The sequence below is a fragment of the Polypterus senegalus genome, chromosome 4, assembly GCF_016835505.1.
Source record: "Polypterus senegalus isolate Bchr_013 chromosome 4, ASM1683550v1, whole genome shotgun sequence".
In the NCBI taxonomy this organism is placed as follows: domain Eukaryota; kingdom Metazoa; phylum Chordata; class Cladistia; order Polypteriformes; family Polypteridae; genus Polypterus; species Polypterus senegalus.
This window is the reverse complement of record NC_053157.1, coordinates 50,213,142-50,236,520: the sequence shown is the minus strand read 5'-3', so window position 1 is coordinate 50,236,520 and position 23,379 is coordinate 50,213,142. Positions and strand designations below refer to the sequence as shown.

At 40.2% G+C, this 23,379-nt stretch overlaps 1 protein-coding gene across 1 annotated transcript in view; it reads right to left on the bottom strand.

Annotated features, from left to right (window-relative positions):
* LOC120528702 (kinesin-like protein KIF27) overlaps nt 1–23,379 on the bottom strand; it is a 40,412-nt gene that overhangs the window by 2,923 nt on the left and 14,110 nt on the right. Inside the window, exon 3 of the mRNA XM_039752858.1 lies at nt 4,223–5,208. Within this exon, the coding sequence (XP_039608792.1) occupies nt 4,223–5,208 (986 nt within the window). The remainder of the gene's footprint in view (nt 1–4,222; nt 5,209–23,379) is intronic.

Genomic DNA, 23,379 nt, shown 5'->3' with positions numbered 1-23,379 from the left:
AGTTTGCCATAGGAAAGACATGAACTTCACAAAGCTTGCTTCTGGCAACAGTTTTTTACTTCACCAGTGCGAATTACATTATAAGCTTTCGAGTAAGATCAAGAAAAGGTTCTAGCCCCAGTGGTTCACAAGTAATCACAGGACAGACTGATACAGCTATTAGCATTACATACTGTATATAGATTTGTTTTTGCATGTGATGCTATTGTAATTGTTTTATTAAAAGTGAGATGCACGCTCAGTCAGTGAACTTTGTTTCAACGACCTTTTTTTACAATCTCTAGAATTTTCTTTTACTTTTAGTTTAAACTTTGTTAACAACTTCAAGCTTCTCTAGTATTTTTGCTCTGGTTGCTGATTTCTAGACCTTTAGAAAAAGATCTGTGTTGTGTCCAGACTGTCATTCTTTACAAGTGCAAGACTTCAACCTCACTCTAGCAGTTTTTATGTAAACATCCAATTAATAAGCTCAAGAAAAGGTTTTGAAGCAAGCCACAGATCGTAATGAGAACAGCATGCAGTATTAATTACTCAATATAAAATAAAAAAAAACAATCTAAAAATATATGAACACACACAGTTTAATTACCGGATTTTCTGAAATAACTACCACCTAATGAATAAATAAAAGTGCCCAGTCATGATAAACTGATAAAACACAAATACGTAAAGAGAATGACCTGGCACCCATACAAAATGTGCTCAAAAATGCTGAGAAAAATTAGGATTCAAAAACTGTTGCTGATAAAAGGACAAAATCTAGAATGTTAAGACCAATAAAGCCTACTTGTTCTTATTTTCAGACCACTTTTTTTAACAAAGACATTGCTGCAATGCCACATGCCTTTTATACACATACTAGGCAACAACACAAGTGTCTCAACATGTCTGTGTTATTAAAAGTCCTCAGCAAGAAAACAGAAAAATAATCTATTTATACATACAAGCATTTCGCTGTACTCTGTAAACATGACATGGTAGTGATAATAATAAAGAGAGAACAAAAATTGTTATAATCGGTTTCTGCCCTTAACACGTGGAATATACAGTATCTGGCTGGGTTCACTAGGTAAAATATTGGTCAAAACTCTATCTATCTATATATATATATTGTTCTCATATCTATCTATCTATCTATCTATCTATCTATCTATCTATCTATCTATCCATCCAATGTGCCATCAAGATTTTTTTAATGTGAAAACAGATCTTGTAAGTGCAAAGAAGTTCTTTAAAGGAATAATCTATATTATAGTCACTCTAGACTAAAGTAAACTAAAAATAAAGTTGGCAGGGATGTTTATAGTTAACCCACAAGCTATACTAATTTTTGTAATTAACTTACTAAAAATAACTCGGGCATTTTTAATAATAAAATATTAGTGCTGCTTAATTTAGCATACAATGTAGTAGAGTTAGCTACAATATATTACTGTAATTCTAGTTCACCCTGCAATTACCAGGCACCATATCCAGGGATTGTTCCTGCCTTTCGCCATGTGTTTACTGGGATAGGCTCCAGCTCCCTCATGAGCCTGCCCTGGATAAGCAGATTAAGAGAATAGAAAGATGTTAATACTAAGTAATGTTGCCTGTTGGCAACTCCTCTGAACACTACAAGGCTGCTAGTTGAAACTCCATACAATCTTGAATAAGGTACTTAAAGCGAGCACTACAGCAGTAAAAAATAAATTCATAACCAGTTTTACAGTTTGCATAATCTTATAGAGCAGCTCGTATTCACTATATAGTGGCACACTATTAAATCAAAAGTGTTAATGAGCTGTAATATATAAACTTTTATGGAAATATCTTGAATTGATTTTTATTTGTATGCAGAACATAAAACATTTATTACAGTTAATTCAGATTTTTCAAAGGACTTCATGATTTAAAGGAGAACATATACAATATACGTGGTGTGACAATTTAAATCCCGGAATGGACTCGTAGTGTCACCGAATGTAATTGTATAAAAATCATGAGTATTCGTGTTTGAACATGTTTGAACTAATACGTGCATACATTGCAAGATGATAGAGCTAGTTGTTAGTTAGCTATTGAGAAGGTAATAGATATCTGTGTGTACACTTTGGTGTAAAAATGGGTGATCAAAATTTAGAGCAACGTACAAGTATTAATATGAAATTTTGTGTGAAAATCGGCAAATGCACTACTGAAAGGTTACAACTGTTGCAAATGGCATATTGTGAAGTTGCTATCAAAGAGTCGAGTGTGTTTAAGTGGCATAAAAGGTTCAAAGATGGGCGAGAAGAGGTGGCGGAGCATGCAGTGGAAATCCACGAGTTCACTGCACCCTAAAAAATCATGAATGTCTCGCTCACAATTTAAAACCATGCCGGTGTGTTTCTTTAAGCACAAGGGAATAGTCCACCAAGAATTTATTGAACAGGGACAAACAATCAACCAACAATGTTATTTAGAGCAGAGGTTCTCAAACTCGGTCCTGGGGGCCCACTGTGGCTGCAGGTTTTTGTTCCAACCAGCCTCTGTTTTTAATTGGACTCCTGTGCTAATGAAGTGGACTGTTGTTTCCCAGATTCCCTGTTTTGGGAACAATATACAAATTAGAAAACTAAGTTTGTTAAAAAAAAAGTATTAAAATGTACTAAGCAGTTACTGTATATGTATTTTTTTCTTTTTAACAGTATTTTCATCTTGATTGTCATTCTACTTTTCTAGGTGTTCTAATTGTTTAATTAATCTGTTATTTACTACTTTGTGGGGCTGACACTAAAGTAGTTGCAGCCTTTCACGATTGAGTGTTGTTTGCTTGGATTTCTGCTCTGCTTGTTTTTAATTGTCATTATTAAGATTCAATGAAGGTAGCAAACTGCACAGAGAAAGGGCAAAATGTAATAAAAAGAGAGTTAAGCATTTAAATCCATAGCAAAAACAGAAATATTTCTAAGTTTCTTATAAATGTAAAAATCATGCTGCTGTGCTTCTCTGAATGTAGAATTAAAGATAAATACTACCAGCTAATTAACTGAGATCAGTGCCATCAGGTGTTGTCACTGATTTGGATTCTAGTTGGAACGAAAACCAGTAGCCACAGTGGGCCCCCAGGACTGAGTTTGAGAACCCCTGATTTAGAGGTACTGAAGAGAGTACAAGATTCTGACTGAATTGTGGCCTGACAAGTGGATCATTCATCATGACAATGTGCCAAGTCACACTGCGCTCACTGTGAGAGACTTTCTGGCCAAAAAAGCGATTACCCAATTAGATCATCCTGCCTATTCACCTGACTTAGCTCCTTGTGATTTCTGGCTATTTCCAAAATTAAAAGCTGTGCGTAAAGGACAAAGATTTTCTAATAAAACTGATATCCAACAGAATGTGAGACAGCTGCTCAACAGTATTCCGGAAAATTAGTTCTAGGCCTGCTTCCAGAAATGGGAACACCGTTTAGGTCAGTGTACAGATGCACAAGGGGCAGCAGCCACTAGTGTACAGTTCCACATGTATATTTTTTAAAGGTGCATTCTGAGGAATTAAATTGTCACACCTCATATATTTTGATTTAAACCATTAGCAATTAAGCCCCATGTCTGTGTCTCCATTACATTACTAAAGAATAGCTATGCATGATGCAGAATGTTGAAGGAAAATATTTTATTGCTATAAAGAGCCTCTAAAAGGTGCTTGATGTCTTAAAACATTTTATCTAAGTTTATTTTATGGCACATATCATCTGTGTATGTTTTAAAACTTAAGTGTGCCTTCCTGCTTTCACATTTGCTTCTTTTTGTGTTGGTGGCTGAGAACAATGATCCTTTCTCTGATAGGTCATTTAGGGTGAAGGAGGATGTTTGTGATGGTAGGCTACAGTGACAACTATACCTGGGTAAGGTCCGAAGGAGCTACACTGATAGAAAGTAGTTGACTGTAGACCACGGTGCAAGTACATTGCAACTGTGAACTGTATATCCCCAAATCACAAGTGTATATGAATAGACAAATGAAAGTAACAAAAGAGGTTTAAACATTATATTGCAGGTCAACCTTACAAAGAATAATCTGCACAGGTATGAGAAAGTACATGTTTTCAGGAGAGGCGTGCCCAAAAGCTTTTTCAAAATAAATCATTAAATAAACTATCAAAATCCATCGAAACCTAAAGTGAAACTTCCTCAACTAAATTTCCAGAATCTGAACAAGAAACATAAAAAAGCAATATTGACATTTTTGGCTGTACCTGACACTTTTTCAGTTCTCTCTTAAGCTGCAGAACAGTATGAAGATTAGGCTCATCCCCAGTCGTACTTCCTCCACTGTCCACTCTAGCAACAGAATTCTTATTCTGAAATTCCTCAGCTGCATCCAACCATTCCTGTAGTTTACGTTCCTGTATTTTAGGCAGGGTGGTTAACCCTTTTAGCTCTAACAAAATATTAAAGGCATCTTCAGCTGAGGTACGATAGCGGTGACACTCTGCCTGCAGCCGAGTCAGCTGCTCTTCCAGGACACGGATCCTATTTTTTCCATGTTCTCCTGTTAAGTCCTGAGATACCTGGCTGCCTTGGCTTGCTATGAGTCCATGATATTTCTGCAGTGCTTCTTTCAGTGCATGAATTTCAAGCTCCATTTCATCAATACGGTCCCACTCTGGATTATAATTGACTATTGGTTTGTTCTTAATGTTTCTTGCCCTGTTTGCATATTTAAGAGAATTTAGGGATTCATCGAAATTTGAAGATGAAGGGCTTATACAGGCAATCATTAAGGTCTTGGCATTGCCACCCAAAGAGTCTTTCAATATCCGTGTAATTTTGGCATCTCGGTAAGGCACATGTTGACTTTTACGTTTGGGGTCTCCAAGCGCGCTGATAACATTCCCAAGTGCCAGTAAGCCACTGTTGATCTGGACAGACTCCTTAAACCGCTCACCAGTGTTGCCTGTTTTGGTGACTCTCTCTGAGCCTGACAAGTCAACAAAGTGGAATTTTGATGAGATGACCTGACTAGAAGTGTGAAATGTTTCCTCAGCATCTTGAACTTTGTTCAGTTCTTCATCTAGTTTATCTACCTTCTGATCAACTGTAATCGTGAGGATGGCATGAGACCGACTGGAGTATTCATTCATTTGTGTAGTCCCTGTATGACGAGCTCCATTACCGCCTTCTAACAGATGTATTATTTCCTCTGCACTTTCCACAACACATTCTTTAGCTCCAACAATCACTGGTTAAAAGATAAAGAAAACAAACATATTAAATTATTATCTATTCCATGAAGATTATGATTCTTGACATGTTAAGTTATAGCATTAATACCTATATATACTTGGGTTGAAAACAAAGCAATGAACATTTAGTACAATGTTTGTTGTCAGGACTCAGCAGACATAAAAATGATTAAAAGAAATGCTGCTGAGGTTTCTTGATTAAAAAGCGATGAAGCAGAATTAATATGAAGTTAGCATATTAATCCATGCTAGCAGAAATGCAAGTTAATGAAGTGACCTTTGAAAAAGCTCAACAACAACCTGCCCCATTGAACTACAAAGACAGAAATGGGAACCTTTCTGCAAAACACCAGCTCTAACTGAGGTATCTCAAAAAACACCACAAGGAGAGAACAAGCGCAAAAAAAATAAAATCATGGATGTGGGAGCACATGGGAATATAATTAGTGCTTTGAAGACAATGTGCAGATAGAACCAGAAAAGAGAAATAACTGTAAAACTCAAATAAAATGCCATTTGTCTTTGTATAAAGACCAGAAAACCTAACAGTTCCCCCACTTTCTGAATTTCTAACATCAGAAAAAAATGACAAGGAAAGTGTCATGAAAACCAGGAGCTTTCATTAAAATCTGAATGAATCCAATTTTTAATCGATTGGTGGACATTTTTAGTAAGTTATAGATGGGAAGTCAGAGACAGCCCTGATTGGAGTACTCGATTAATTTGTGTAGCTCCTCAAGTATAAGTATGGACTAAGTAACGTGCAGAAACAATTAAAAATGGCATATAAAATGTTAGGTTATATTGTAAAAACTGTTGAATGCTCAAACTTTATAATGCACTAGTAAGACTGCATTTGGAGTACTGTGTGCAGTTCTGGTCACCAAGGTACAAGAAAGACATAGCAGCACTTGAAGTTGTGCAGAGGAGAGCAACCAAGTGCATCCCAGGACTTAAGGACATGTTGTACTCTGACAGACTCGGAGAATTAAACCTGTTTAATCTCAAACAGATGAGACTGGATGGGAACCTAATCCAGGAATTTAAAATGCTCAAAACCATTGTTAAAATATAAGTGTGAATCATGTACTCAAGAATGTCAGTGGGAATTAACAGGAATTGTATTTAAGACTGAAGCCAGGACACACTTTTTTACACATAGTTGTGGGCCTCTAGAACAAACGTCCGAGTCATGCAACTGAAGAAGAAACCTTGATAACTTTAAGAAGAATCTGGATGAGATATTGGGACAGCTTAGCTATTAGCTAAACAAATGGGCTTGATGGATTGAATGGTCTCCTCTCGTTTGCCAAATTTCTTAATATGTGATGCACTGCATTTACACTTTGTAACACATGTACAGTATTATTATTCATCTGCATTTTCCACAGCACACTTTCAACTCCTTTGAGTCAAAACAGATTGCTAAAATCAATGTTTACATGAAAACCAAAACTATTTTAACTATGAGGGTAAACAGGTTTTCTCAAAGTAATTCCTTCATTTTACAACAAAATTCAGTGCCCATACTGTATTTATCAAGCATTTCTGAGTAAGAAAAAAGTTAAAAGTGGCTCGAAAATCACAGAGTAATGCAAATTTGATTCTACTCTCAGGAGAAGTAAAAGCATTTTATCAGGTTTCCTAATTTAGAAAAGTACTTCTAACTTCAGCAGTATTTACGAGAGCTCGTAAGCTACCCTACAACGAGCTGCAAGAAAATGGCGTTCAAGCAGATTCGCTTGCACAAGCAGAATATTTTGGAAATGCATGACAACCATGAACTCATAAGAAGATATTGACTTCATAGAACTGGAGTTATGTTTGTAACAAATCTTGTACGTTACGTGATTGATTCATCTATGTGGAGAAGCCATGTGCTGTCAGCTGAAGTGAAAGTGTTGGTAACGTTATGTTTTTGGCAACAGGGAAAATATAGCTTTACAACATTTTTTTTTTTATTAATTTTATTGCATTCCATACAAATCAATCAAGTTTTACATAAAGAAAATTTGAGTTAAGAACAAATCGATCCCCACCCCTAAGAGAGAGAGCAAGCCAAACAGCAAATTTAAGACCTGTAGACATACCTAAATTAATAGATTCTCTGTGCTTTATGAGATTATTTTAAAATATTACTAATTAGATCCTGCCATGTTTTGAAAAAAGTCTGCACAGATCCTCTAACTGAGTATTTGATTTTCTCAAATTTCAAATAATATAACACATCAGTTTCCCACTGACTTAAAAGAGGAGAGTTTGGGTTCTTCCAGTTTATCAGGTTAAGTCTGCGTGCCAAAAGTGTAGTGAATGCAATCACAATTTGTTTGTCTTTCTCCACTTTAAGCCCATTTGGAAGAACCCCAAGCACAACTGTTAATGGGTTAGGAGGGATTGTGAGTCCAAGGCTGTCTGAAAGGTAATTAAAAATTTTCGTCCAGAATAATGTTAATTTGGTGCAGGCCCAGAACATGTGACCCAGTGAGGCTGGAACTAGTTTGCAGCATTCACAGGTTGGATCATGTCCTGGAAACATTTTATGAGAGTTTTAGTCGAGACAGATGTTCTCGATATATAATTTTGAATTGTATAATTGTATGCTTTGCGCATATGGAGCTCGAGTGAATTCTCTGCATTGCTACTTTCCACTCCTTTTCTGATATATTAATTGAGAGATCTTTTTCCCAGTGACCTCTTGGATCTTTAAAAGGGAGGGATTGTAAAATGATTTTATATATTGTAGAGATGGAGTCTAAGTCCTTGAGATTGAGCAATATTTTTTCCAGCATGGATTTGGGTGCAAGATGAGGAAAATCTGGGATGTTCTGTTTTACAAAGTTCCTGATTTGAAGATAGTGAAAGAAATGTGTAGCTGGAATGTTAAATTTGGAATGTAATTGTTCATAGGATGCAAAGACGTTGTCTATATAAAGATCTCTAAGCAAGTTAATTCAAAATTTTTTCCAGATATTAAAAACTGCATATGTTTGCGAAGGTTGAAAGAGGTGGTTCTCTTGCAGAGGTACCACAGATAGAAGCTTCTCCGTCTTAAAATGCTTTCTACATTGGTTCCAGATTCTAAGTGAGTGGAGCACAATTGGGTTATTAGTGTATCGCCGATAACGTGTGTTTATTGGAGCACAGAGCAAGGAATACAAAGAAGTACTGCAGGAGTTTACTTCTATTGCGGACCAAGCTTTACAACATTTCGTAAAGTTTGTACCAAACTCTGAATATCCTTGCAACACATGACGTAATATGCAGATTCATACAATTCCACATGACTCTACGTTAGGTGGTGTTAAAGCAAGCTGCATTCATGCAAATCGGCACACACATAAAAATCAATTTTCCAAGAGCACACATGTGAATTGCAAATTATACTACTGTGTCAGCACGCAGGTGGCCATGGATGCAAATTCTACTGTAGTAGCCAACATATTTCCATGAACGTAAGCAGAGCTGAATGGGTGATTGACAGTGAAAAGTCACCCAGGTGCTTGTAGATCTGCGTTTCATGGAAAATCTGCATTACAATTTACATTTCCAGGAGGATTTAAGAAGACAGGTGCAAACTCATGGGGCTTTGGTTAAATAGAGCCTCACAGAAGATAAGGGGAGATCACAGAGAGAGATACAGCACGCAACTCCGGTAAATTATCAGGAACACTGGAAAAGTCAATGTGACAAGAATAGCTGTGGATAACAGTGAGAAGGTGATTCTTCTGAAAATAAGGCTGTGGGTCATTCATTATTAAATAAATATGCTGGTTACTCTGGCCTTGAATCTTATTCAATGTGAGTGTCTCAGTCTTTCATTTACAGTGCTCATTATGGTATTATTTTTGATGTTGTTGTGAAGTGGCAACAATTACATGTAGCTTAGTACAGTGTTTCCCGAAGCCCCTCCTGGGGGCCCACTGTGGCTGCAGGTTTTTGTTCCAACTAGATTCCTATCAGTGACAACTCTTGACAGCACTGATCTCATTTAAATAGCTGGTATTATTTTTCCTTTATTCTGCATTCAGAAAAGCACAGCAGCATGATTTTTACATTTATAAGACATTTGGAAATATTTCTGCTTTTGCTATAGATTTAAATGCTTAACTCTATTTTATTGATTTAATTATATTTTGCCCTTTCTCTGTGCAGTTTTTCCCCTTCGGTGTATCTTATTAATGACAATTAAAAATGAACAGAGCAGACACGCTGGCAAACAGCTTAGAATAATCAAAGGCTGCAACTACTTTAGCGTCAGACCCACTAATTAGTAAGTAATGGATTAATTAAACAGAACACTTAGAAAAGTAGAATGAAAATCAAGATGAAAACATTGTTGAAAAGAAAAAATTACATTTTTCCCATATAACTGCTTGGTACATTTATATATATATATATATATATATAAATATATATATATATATATAAATATATATATATATATATAAATATATATATATATATATATATATATATATATATATATATATATATATAGTCACACACGTGTGAACAGGAGGCTGTTGTGTGGACCAAGTAATGGTAATTCCATGCCAGGCCAGGGGAGGGCGGGGTGCATTAAACCTTCTCCTGCTATCTCTACAGACCAGCTGCGGGAAAACCTATCTGAATCAAGAACATCATTTCCAGTTCCGGCACCTAGGAAAATGTCAAACCCAGTTCCGGCGCCCAGAAGATTGTCACTTCCGGTCCCGGCTCCCAGGCTGATGTCAGAGAAACATCACTTCCGGTCAACCTACATCACTTCCAGTTAAGATACATCACTTCCTGTCTGACCATTTAAAACCGCCATCTTTTCAAACCTTCACCAGTTCTGTTTTGGACTCCGTACTGTCATCATCATTGAATGAACTTAAAAGAATCCTTTGCAGCTAGGAATATTATACGGGTGGCTGCCCCAAACCTTTTCTACGTGTGTCGAGTCGCTTCTTTTTACAGTGGCGTAGCCGATAGGATGATAGCCTCAGGAGAGAAAGGAGGATAAACCTTAACCTAGGCTCGACACATGCTCATAAACCAACAAACTATCAGATGGGTAAGTACCGCTCCTGAGTTGCCGAGTGGGCGTCAGTTGGGGCGTGTCGGGGAAAGCTGGAGTATGCTTCGACCCATCATCTTTTTAAAGGTCTGGGGAAAAATAGCCCCAGGAACCACAGACTAGAGCCAAGTGCATCAGGGGACGCCTTGGGTTCTTATTTTGGCCTCCTGGGTGTGGGGACTGCCCCATCATATCCCACAAAGGGCAAGCACTTTAATAAAGATGGGAGAAACCCAGGCTGGCAGGTGAGAAACATAATGGCCTGGACATTTAACCCCACTAAGGCAACCAGGAAACAAGCCGTGGCTTTATGGGCTAAGGTGGTTGGTTGGCTTAAACCCCATGAAAATTCCAGCTACCAAATAGAGGAGCAGGTGGCCTGCACTTTGTTGCTCCGAAGCCTACCTGGGAAAATCTCCCAGCCGGCCTGGGAATATACTGATATTGTCTCACTAATTGAGACAATAGATCACATAAAGGCGGAAACCGGCTTGGGAGGGTCAGAATGGGACTCGGGTGAACCTGGGCGTGCTTGCGTCCCTAAAACAGAGTCCCGCGGCTACAATACGAAGCATATTCGAGTGGACTCTGAGACGCGCCGGCAGGCCCTGTGAAGCAACAAAGGGGTCTGCGGAGTAATGTGGGAGGAGGCATGGTGCGTTCTCGCTAATCCACTGGCTTGTTCGCATACGGGAGAAGTGTTAGTACCGCGGACTTACTGGCGACAGGTCTGTGAACTAGCACATACCCATCTGCTGGGAGTCCATTTGGGTACCAAAAAAACACTTGAGAGAATTAAGCTCCGATTTTTTTGGCCTGGAATTAACGAGGAGGTTCGCCGCTTTTGTACATCCTGTCCGGAATGTCAATTGAGGCAAATTCCTAGGATGGACCGTGCTCCTCTAATTCCCTTACCCTTAATAGATATCCCTTTTGAACGTATTGGAGTTGTGAACCCGGCCCGGATACAGACAGGCGGACATGTTGATTTCCACCACCACACATTTATTTTCACAACTATTTACAAAATAAAGTCACGTGCACCACAAACCCCAATACACAGTCCTGGCCACACAATGCCTTCTCTTCGGGCCGCCACCACACTCCTCTCGTGCCTCGTCCTTCTTCCACCCGACTCCTGCCTTGTTTTTCTTCATATCCCGGATGAGCTCCAGGTGTTCCCGACACTCCCCCGTTGGCCACGCCCCAGCGTGGCGGAAGTGCCGGCTGTTCTCCCGGCAGCTCACCGGGTGTCCTTTTAAATCTTCCCCCCAGCACTTCTGGGTGTGGCGGAAGTGCTGAGGTAACAGGTCCCCAAGGCATTGGGGCGCCTCCTGGCAGTGACCACGGGCCCCTGCAGGGTGGGGCTTCCATGCCCTCATCCCATGGCCCCCAAAGCAACCAGAGCGGCGGCCCGCACGTGATCCAGGGTGGGCGCAGACCCACATCCAGTCCTTTACGGCACCCCGGCCGGGTCGTTGCCCCTGGCTTCCCTGACAAGGTCGACCTGGTGGGACCCCTAGAACCCTCAGCCAGAGGTCATAAATATATATTGGTCCTGGTAGATTATGCTACCCGGTTTCCAGAGGCTGTTCCGCTGCGCTCAGCTACTTCAAAAGCTATCGCACTGGAATTAGTTGGGGTATTTGCGTGTGTCGGAATCCCTAAAGAAATCCTGACGGATCAAGGGACTCCTTTCACCTCGCAGACGTTCAGGGAGACTGCCAAGCTACTTCAAATAAAACACTTAAAGACCGCGGTATATCATCCTCAAACCGATGGTCTTGTAGAAAGGTTTAATCAAACTCTCAAACAGATGTTGCGTAAGGTAGTCAATGAGGATGGAAGGAACTGGGATCAGTTCCTCCCCCTTGTCCTTTTTGCATATCGGGAAGTTCCACAAGCCTCCACGGGGTTCTCACCTTTTGAATTGCTATATGGACGATAACCCCGGGGCATATTAGACGTTCTAAAAGAAGGATGGGAGAAAGAGGCCCTCCCGTCAACAAATATATTAGAGTATATCGCACAGTTACGCGATAGATTTGAGAAAATTAGACCCATATTAAAAACACATATGGAAAAGGTGCAAGCAGCTCAGGCCCGATGCTATAACCGGGGCACGTCTCTGGGAGTTCCGCCCGGGAGACTGTGTCATGGTTTTAGTTCCTACCTCTCATTCCAAATTACTGGCTCATTGGCAAGGCCCTTATGAAATTAAGGAGAGGAAGGGGCTGGTCGACTATTTGGTGAAACAACCCAGCGAGCGGATTTATCATATCAATCTGCTGAAACTGTGGAAGGACAGGGATTCCGATCCCTCCTCCGGACAGCTCCACTCTCTCTTCGCTCATCAATTACACCTTAATTTTGGAGATAATTTGACTCGCCAACAATGTCAGGAGCTCGAAGCAGTTATCCTGTCTGTCCCTGAGGTAGTCAGTGAAAAGCCAGGTCGGACCTCCCTGATTGCGCATGACATTGTGACGAAACCTGGGGTTATAGTCAGAGAACACCCATACAGAATTCCCGAGGCAAAAAAGGCTGAAGTGGAGTTGGAGATCAGACAAATGCTGGAGCTAGGTGTGATTGAGGAAAGTTATAGTCCCTGGTCCAGTCCTATCGTTATGGTCAGTAAGCCCGATGGAAGTTGGAGGTTTTGCAATGACTTCCATCGGCTTAACCAAGTCTCCCAATTTGACGCCTATCCGATGCCGCGAGTGGATGACCTCCACGAGCGGCTAGGACATGCTAAATTTTTGACTACTTTAGATATGACTAAGGGGTACTGGCAGGTTCCCTTAACGGACTCCACTAAGGAAAAGACAGCGTTCAGCACCCCTAGCGGTCACTGGCAATATCATGTCCTCCCATTTGGATTACATGGGGCACCTGCGACCTTCCAACATCTGGTGGATAAAGTGCTCCGTCCTCATAATTCATATAGTGCTGCCTACTTGGATGATGTTGTCATCTATTCCAACACCTGGGAGGAACACATACTGCAGGTTGAAGCTGTATTGCGGTCACTGGCAGAAGCTGGACTTCGTATCAACCCGAAAAAATGTTATTTTGGGTTGGTCGAGGCCAAATAGTTAGGCTATCTAGTGGGCCGGGGTATGGTGAGACCACAGTGTTCTAAAATAGATGCCTCACAAAGAAGGGTCGACCTAATCATGTGGTATGGGATGAGATATCAGAGGCTGCATTCAGTGACTTGAAACTGGCCCTTACGTCAGCTCCTATATTAAAGGCACCAGATTTTTCTTTACCTTTCATTCTCCAGATGGACGCTTCGGACACAGGTCTTGGAACCGTGCAGAGCTAGAGCGTCGATGGAGTTAAAAACCCCCATTATGTACCTGAGCCGAAAACTGTTGGATCGAGAAACTAGGTATGCGGCAGTGGAGCTGGAGGCTTTGGCTATTAAATGGGCGATTACTCAGCTGAGATACTACCTCTTGGGATGTGAATTCACTCTTGTGACGGACCATGCACCCTTACAGTGGATACAAGGAGTCCAATCCGCGGGTCACGAAGTGGTTTTTGGATCTACAGCCGTATAAGTATTCGGTCGTTTATCGCCGGGGTGTTCTGCAAGCCAATGCCAATGCCCTTTCTAGATGCCATGACTTCTCGGACCGGTATGCCCGACCCGATGGGTCTGGGCTGGGGCCATGTCACACACGTGCGAATAGGTGGACATTGTGTGGACCAAGTAATGGTAATTCCACGCCAGGCCAGGAGAGGGCGGGGTGCGTTAAGCCTTCTCCTGCTATCTCTACAGACCAGCCACGGGAAAACCTATCTGAATCAAGAACGTCATTTCCAGTTCCGGCACCTAGAAGAACATCACTTCCAGTTCCGGTGCCTAGAAGAATGTCACTTCCAGTTCCGGCACCTAGGAAAACGTCACTCCCAGTTCCGGCACCCAGAAGATTGTCACTTTTGGTACCGGCTCCCAAGCTGATGTCAGAGAAACATCACTTCCGGTCAACCTACATCACTTCCAGTTAACATACGTCACTTCCTGTCTGACCATTTAAAACCGCCATCTTTTCAAACCTTCACCAGTTCTGTTTTGGACTCCGTACTGTCATTATCATTGAATGAACTTAAAAGAATCCTTTGCAGCTAGGAATATTGTACGGGTGGCTGCCCCAAACCTTTTCTACGTGTGTCAAGTCGCTTCTTTTTACCATATTACCATATATATATATATATATATATATATATATATACTGCTCAAAAAAATTAAAGGAACACTGTTTAATGAGAGTATAGCATCAAGTCAATGAAATTTCTGGGATACTGATCTGGTCAGTTAAGTAGCAGAGGAGGTTGTTAATCAGTTTCAGCTGATTTGGTGTTAATGAAATTAACAACAGGTGCAGTAGAGGGGCAATAATGAGATGGACCCCCAAAACAGGAATAGTTTAACAGGTGGAGGCCACTGACATTTTTCCCTCCTCATCTTTTCTGACTGTTTTTCACTAGTTTCACATTTGGCTACAGTCAGTGTCACTACTGGTACCATGAGGTGATACCTGGACCCATTGTCAGACCCTATGCTGGTACAGTGGCTCCTGGTGCACGACAATTCCTGGCCTCATGTGGTGAGAGTATGCAGGCAGTTCCTGGAGGATGAAGGAATTGATACCATTGACTGGCCTCCACACTTTCCTGACCTAAATCCAATAAAACACCTCTGGGACATTATGTTTTGGTCCATCCAATTCCACCAGGTTTCACCTCAGACTGTCCAGGAGCTCAGTGATGCCCTGGTCGAGATCTGGGAGGAGATCTCCCACAACACCATCTGTCGTCTCATTAAAAGCATGCACCGATGTTGTCAGGCATGTATACAAGAACACAGGGGCCATACAAAGTGCTGCGTACAATTTTGAGTTGCTGCAATTAAATTTTGGCAAAATGGACTAGCCTGCCACATAATTTTTTCACTTTGATTTTTGGGGCGTCTTTGAATTCAGGGCTCTGTAGGTTGATCATTTTCATTTCCATCAAATGATGTGGCATCCTTTCGTTTCTAACACATTACCCAGTCTATATCAGTATAGATATCCAGGAGGATTTCTTTTTCCCATTGAGATCTGATGTGTTTTCAAAGTGTTCCTTTAATTTTTTTGAGCAGTTTATATATATATATATAACCAAACTCAGTTTTCTAATTTCTATATTGTTCCCAAAACACAGAAACTGGGAAATAACACATACCTTAATTAGCCCAGGAGTCCAATTAAAAACAGACGCTGGTTGGAACAAAGACCAGCAGGCACAGGGGGGCCACAGGACTGAGGCTGGGAAACACTGGCTTAGTGCAATATCCTACCTTATTATGTTTGCGTTATTATTCTACTTCTTCACTTGTTACTTTTAATATTATCATTACTCTGTTCTTATCTTTGTTGTGAAGCTTTTCTCACAGTATCATTAAATTACAAAACATCATCACGAGTGCCAGTTTGTGGCTGTGGTACCATAAAAGCACAACATCATTCATTCTTAAAAGTGGCCTCCTACGTGTTGCTAGAAGTTCATACAGGACTCTTCATAACTATTTCTAATGTCATCATGTTCTAAGGTTGGGACAAATTCTTCTCATAGTCTGAATTTTATTGCAAGTCCTAGGAGTATTTCTAAGATGATAAATACAGGTACAGATGTTGTTTATGCAGATGGCCATCTTCTAATGGTCACGTGGCAAGTGCAAAATGTGCCTTCCAACTACATAACCTCATTGTGACTAGGGACATAAAATGGCAGTACCCACAAATCCTAATCCATAAAAAATGCAGTGCCCACAAAAACAAATACACAAAATGGGATTGCCAAACTCATGACACCAGTATACACCCCACAATGAAGGTGAGCACAATGCTTCTTTTGGTGGTATAACCCCCAGAATTTCAAATCACTGCTGAAAAAAAGGTTTCTAAATATCTGTGATACTGGACACTTGCACTGAAAAACTAATTTGAGCTGTCAAATCTTATGTGTTTCTAGAAAGGTTTTGAAATCTGTATTACTAAATGAGCTGTTTCTTTGGCAAGATAATATTTTCTTGACACTTGTGGGACATCAAATCTATATTACACATATTAAATAACATAAGAAGACACATCCATCACGATAAAAAGTTAACACTTCAAATAAACTTCTGGACAAGTGAAGCTGTCCCCCCACACATCTTGTTATGTCTTCTGTTTGCATGGCATATTATGGGATGGCATTGAGATGCAGCAAATAGCTTTGCAACTTCAAAGTGTTTGGGTTGGAAGTGCAGTTCAAGGCCTCCTTCTGTAGTGATTGATAATGTTCTTCCAGTGATTTTTGGGATATCTGTAGGCAACCTACTGTTGAAAGACACAATCTCACATGGATTGTGGTCTCTAAATTAACATGATGTGGTGTGCTTTTGTCTGTGCTAGTATGAACTAGTATGAAATAGACCTCTAGTGCATGCAGGGTGAATTTATGTAACGTAGAGATTAAGGCTGTACACTTCAAATGCTGCGGTTGCGAATTCAATTCCCACTACTGACACCATGTGACCATGAGCAAGTTATTTCACCCAACATTCGAATTGGAAAAACAAAAGAAATGTAACCAATTGTATCTCAAAAGTTGTAAGATGCCTTAGATAAAGTAAATTAGTAAATAATTATAATTTATGCCTAAAACTGCTTGTGGCTTAAAGAAAGACATTTTGAATACATTTCTAGAAAGATATTGTCCTGGAGTGCCAGATCTTTGATTTTTTAAATAAGAGATGTTTATATTTCTGGTATAGCGGGTCCAGGGCCAGGTTTTAAATCTGTATAGCCATGTTGTTCTCCGTGGGAACGATTGCACGACTGCGGGGAGTTATTGAGGTAGGTAGAGCGAGTCGCACCTGCACGTGTGGGTGCGATCGTTCTTGATTGCCTCATTGGCTTCCTGTGGTGTGTGATTGAGACACTGCACCCATAGAGGCGTGCTGGGATGCGTAAATATATATATATGAGTCGACACAAGAGGTGGAGAGAAATAGAAGGATCGAGGAAAGAGAAAGCATGAAGTTAAAGGACTTAAAACAGCAGTCATGAAGTGGCCCCACGAAGGAGTGTTAGGCTGATGCGCTCTGGGGGCTAGTTTGCCACACTGAAAGTTCGAGTGAGTGGGGTGAGCAAGGCAGGTGTCCTCCCGAGGGATCCGAGGAGAGACTACGGGTGCGCAAAGGATGAAGGGAGGAGAGCCGACCTTGTCGGTCTGGCAGTAACATCCGTAAGGTGGCCAAGATGGAGGTTGGTTTAAGGAGCTCGTGGCTGTTGGGCCTCCGCCAGCTGCAAGAGCAATGGGTGAGCCGGGGAGAAAATGATGGAGGTGGGCCAGAGGGTAATGAGAGAGACTGCATTAACTTCTGCATTTCATTTTAACCTCGGATTTGAAAGGATTTATTTATTGATGATTTTTATCCCCACTGGACATTTGTTTTCTGGAGTATTTATTGAAATTGATGCGCTGCACTTTTTATTTTGATTATTCTTTTAATAAAAGCACTTAAGCACTTTTGGAAATATCCCCTGGCTTCATTTGAGAATTGTCCTCACTTGTCAGCTCATCTCGGTGACATTACTGGCAGTGTTGGGTTCAAGGGCTCCCATAAAGATGGATGGGAGCGTGAAGAGAACCCTTAGCATCACAATATTTTTAATATCTTTTGCTCAGACAAACAAGATCAACTGAATCTATGCCACACTTTCAAGGGCAATTAACATCAAAGCATCTTCTCTTACTGAATTGTAACAGCAACCTATCACCTTAAAACATCTCAGGCCATGTTGATTATTTTAGCACTTGGAAACAGAGATGTGTAAAAAGACCAGAAACTTTGACAGGCAGCCAATCAAAAGTGTGTAATATCACATGTCACGAAGCCCCATGTGGAATTTTAATATAAATATGAATTTGAAAAACACCAATTGCTAAATCAAACAACACCTAGGACGGCACCCAATCCTTGACATTTTCTGTAAGCTTTTTCTAAAGCTAATATCTAGACTATTATCATTTTTATTTTCTATCATATCTTGTTCTAGTTGGTATTATTATTCGTTAATTAATACCACTTTGCATTTACATTGTCTATACTTTATTCTTGTATCTAGAGTGATTGAAATAAGAAAATGAAAATGAAGACACCTGTGTGAGGATTTTGCCATATTACTTGCTCACAAGGTTATCAAGACTAGAGGTTGCTCTTCATAAGAAAGAAAACCGTGGTAAAAAGCAGGGTATATTCTTTGGTTGTTAAGTGGCACATAACCAAAATAGTTGTGTTTTTAATTGTGTTGTGATGACAACCACATGTTTATTAGTGATACTGATGATAGTAAGTTCTTAAGTAGAGACCCCTATAGAATATTGATTAGGCTATCTGTGTATAAATGTGAAGGGGTTCTTAGCAGAATATTGTGGTGGGTGACTGATAATTAGGCTTTCACCTGAGACTTTCTCTATAGGAGCCCTATGTGTTTGTGCATCTGTACGTGTGTTAATCTTAAGGTGTGAGAGTAAACCAGCACAGTATTGAACCTGGCAAGTCCCACAGAACTCACTATAATACAGACAAATTAAAATTAATATTTCTCTGACACAGTAAATCAGGGATAAAGGAGTCATATTTTTATGAAAGCTGCATGAGGTTCAATGTGTAAATAAGTAGTACAACATTTTACATTCAACGGCAGAGGAATAGTATTATAGATATGCAGGAAGCGCATGGTACAGCAGCAGTGCTCTATAGGCTGCTGGTTCAATCTGCTTTTGAGTCGCGTTGTGTGGTTCTGAGCAATAACAAATGTGTAATGTGTTGTTATGGGCGGCACGGTGGCGCAGTGGTAGCGCTGCTGCCTCACAGTTAGGAGACCCGGGTTCGCTTCCCGGGTCCTCCCTGCGTGGAGTTTGCATGTTCTCCCCGTGTCTGCGTGGGTTTCCTCCGGGCGCTCCGGTTTCCTCCCACATTCCAAAGACATGCCGGTTAGGTGGATTGGCGATTCTAAATTGGCCCTAAGGTGTGTGCTTGATGTGTGGGTGTGTTTGTGTGTGTCCTGCGGTGGGTTGGCACCCTGCCCAGGATTGGTTCCTGCCTTGTGCCCTGTGTTGGCTGGGATTGGCTCCAGCGGATCCTTGTGACCCTGTATTCGGATTCAGCGGGTTAGCAAATGGATGGATGTTGTTATGAATATTGATATATTTTTTTTTAATTATATAATAACTGTTGGCTTTTGCAGAGCTGCTTACAGTTTTGCTGGATTTGCTTTCTTCATTAATAAAATTGCCTGTTTTTGTAAAGTGATCCAAGAAGATAAGATTTGTGCTGGATAGAGAAATTGCAGAAATTTAAAGATATTGCAGAAATTGTACTGGGTAGGTAACTAATCTGACAAGATGTTCCTTCATTCTCATGGGCATTTGTGTCTGACGCAAAAGCTTATATTTTTATTGCATTTCAAAGGCATCTGTGAACATAACAGTTGAAATATATTTGAATGAACAATCTGGCCTTTAAAATGTTTTTATGGAAAACAACATTTATTCATCCTGTAACATCAGCAGTAATGTAAATTTTTTATGTACAGTACCCCATTATCTTGGTCTTTGTGTAGAGTAACCATTATTTGTGATACACTTATATTGCAGTCTATTCATCCATCCATATATACAGTACATTTGCTGAAGATGCTCATTCAAATAAAGGTCAATTGTGGCCAGAACCTATCCTGGTGTTGTTAGGGGAAATGTAGGAACCAGCCGCAGATGGAGTGCCAGTCTGTTACAGGTCACATGCATACTTACACTAATTTAGAGCTACAAATTATTTGAATGCACAGGTGTGTTTGGGATGAGGAAGACATCTGGAGTGCCCAGAGGGAGAAAAACATACACACATAAGGAGACGGTACAAAGCAGCAAACTGATAGAAACCTGACTAAGAACGGAATTGTTTCTTTAAAAGTTTTGAGGCTGCAGTTACTGTGCCACCATAGTGGACATTAGTTCAGCAAAATTTCAAAATACTTAAAAACAGAAAAAATACAACCTAGGACCATTGATATATTCTGAAACAACATGGCTCCAAAATTTGTTTATGTTATAAAGATTTACAATAGTTCAGAAATGTTAATAAACTGAATGTCAATTGGTACTGGTGTGGAGAGGAAAGTTCTCCTCTGAGGTAACTTGCTAGCAGAATCTACTGTATCTCTCTATTATAATAAAAAAAGGAGATGAGACTTTTTAGCCTGGGATGAGACGTGACTTTTTCAGAGAGATACTTTCATGTCCCACAAGCCAACAGATTTAACCACGCCCAGGGCTGGAAATAAAAGACAAAGAGTAGAACGTTATAAAGAATTCAAAAAATTCAGCATGATACACATGCAGAGCAGGTTAGAGATAATGAAAGTACTAAAATTTGAAAAATTATAGTAAAGTTTACATTAGAACAAAAATATTGTTTGGATTTAAACTTTAAGTCGGAGACTTGCAGATCGTCTGATTTGTGTTGCTATCAGGGAAAAGTTTCTTCCCAATGAAGAGGCATATCTGCAAGAATTAAAAGATTTGTTGTTTGGTGAAAGTGAAATCCACATACGCAAGCGGCAGAGATGCGAATTGTCTGGGGCATAGTGCAGGGGGGTTGGTGAGCAAACCGAGCAGGGGGCGAAGGCCCCTAGTCTATACAGATAAAAAAACTAGCTGTGCTACCCAGGTTCACCGGAGAAATTTTGAAAAAACAATGGGCCTTTGTTATAGCGCCAATGTATCAGAAGATACTTTGTATTATTATTGGCAGGTGTAGTGGTTAAGAGTTTGGACCTTGGACTTCAGACCCAGAAGTTGCTGACAGTGCGTGACCATGAGCAAATCATTTCACTTGCCTTACCAATTGTGTCTCAAATGTTTGAAGTGGACTTCGATAAAGCAGTCATTATGAGCGTGCTCTACACTGTTGTCCATGAGTAAAACATTCCTGCCATTATATCAATTCCTGCTTTTCCTAATGACTTGGCTTTTGTTGATGGTCATTGCAAAAGATCATTTAACAAAAAAGTGTATTCTTTTGAATTGAAATGGGTAATCAGTAGGAATAATGTGAAATTTGGGTATATGTTATCATCATTGTTAAATATTTAATATTTTCGATTGTTTAAATCATTCACTTAAGGATTTCTTTATGTGTTTTTTGTCAGTTGTATGTGGTTCATCTTTAAAGTCCACAAATGCAACTGCGCATGTCAAGGAATTTTGGAGGAATGAACCATTCCCCATTCAAAGCAAGCAGATGGGCATGTGAATGTAAACAGTTTCAGAGGGTGAGGGTTCCCTTTTAAAGTCTGTAGATGTGAATGCACTGTATAATACAATGGAGTAGCTCGTTTAAGGTTCCTCTCTCCCTACCTTTCTGCTTCTATCCAGGCAACACCTACGCTCACAGCCACAGTGCTGGACACCCTCACTGGAAATTTATAGAACTTTATAACTATTAAGCTTTGCATCTTCACTGAGTTTCGCCAAGCTTTCATGTTCCAATTCTCACGTCACTGTATGCAGCAAATCATATTTGTTTTTTCTGTCCAGTACTTCACTCCTTCTTCAGTCGATCATCCATCCACACAATTAGTCAGTGGTCTTAATCAACAGTTTGTGATGTGATACCCACTCCTATAGAAACCAATGGAGGTCTGGGTTACCCCAGCAATGTAATCAGACTTTGACTCCTTCTCTCAGTAAATGGCAGTGTGAGCTGATAAGAAAAGAACAGCCATATTGGAACCTGCTACATCAGACAGGAAAAGAAATGGTGGCAACATCTTCTGAGAGTGAAGCACATTACACAATGCAGGCACATCAAACACAGACAGCAGCCTATACAAACTGACATCTGCTCCATTCTTATAATCTGATTGTAAAACAAAACCATCCATATTGTTGTGCCACGAAAAAAGATCCATGACCTCAGATCAGCATCCTGGCCAGGAAGGATGGGTCCTTTTTTGGCCAGGAGGCCTTTTTAGTAGAAGGATGTGAGTGGACAATGTGCCACTAACCAACCTGGTCGGGATCCCAATATAATGGATGGACAGAGACAGACTACTTTCCAGGACTACTGTATATGCTTTCCCTGAGCATTAGTTGGCGACATTACTCTGGTGTGCTTCTCATTCAGACACTCACAAAGCTCGTTGGGAGTTGTAGATTTGGTGGGCAGTCCTGTTAGGGTCCTTGGGTGTCACTAGGTGCGCTGCTGGAGGCAGACCCTCTTATCTCAGGGATGGTGCTTCCTGGATACAACATGACAGAACCGGAAGTTATCCCAGATCTGCTATTAGAGAAGCTGCTGTGCTTCTCCCAGTGAGTCAGAGTCAGGAGAGTAGACAGACAAAGCTCACCTGAGAGGAGTGGAGAAAGGTGGAGTTGTGTAGTGTTTGCACCTGGAACTATGTCTGCAAATTTTGTGTGAAGGATTTGGGCTGTACACATATACATTTTAATAAAAGCCAATCACAACCCTTGTGGATGTGCAAATATATTGCAAATTGTTATTTAAGTCCATTACTGAATCAACCTTAGCCTGCTTTGTAAGAGCCAGAGCCTGTTCTGTCAGTATTGGATTACAGGCTGTAATTCATACAGAAGTAAGGTTACAGCTCTAAAGAAAACAGATCATCACAAATAATATCATAAGCCCGTTGCAGAATAGGAATGGAAAATGCCTTGTAATGTGAGAAAACAGGCATAAGGCTAATGTTAAGATTTGCCAGCACTCTACACTTAGAAAAAAGACTTTAATTAAAAATTCGGCCCTGAAAAAGGGAGAAAGGAACCATAAAAATCCCAGGTCCTAATGATAAAAACCAAGCTCTGATATAATAAAAGAGTTTCATTATCAAAACACAACCAGAATCAAAAAGAAAAATAAAAAATGTCTGCCTACAAGAGGCAAACCAGGCAATGAACAACAGCATGTCTGAAAAACCAAGATTCAACTGAACTAAAGGATCAAAAGAAAGAAGGTAACAAAAAAATCATGAAAAACACTGAT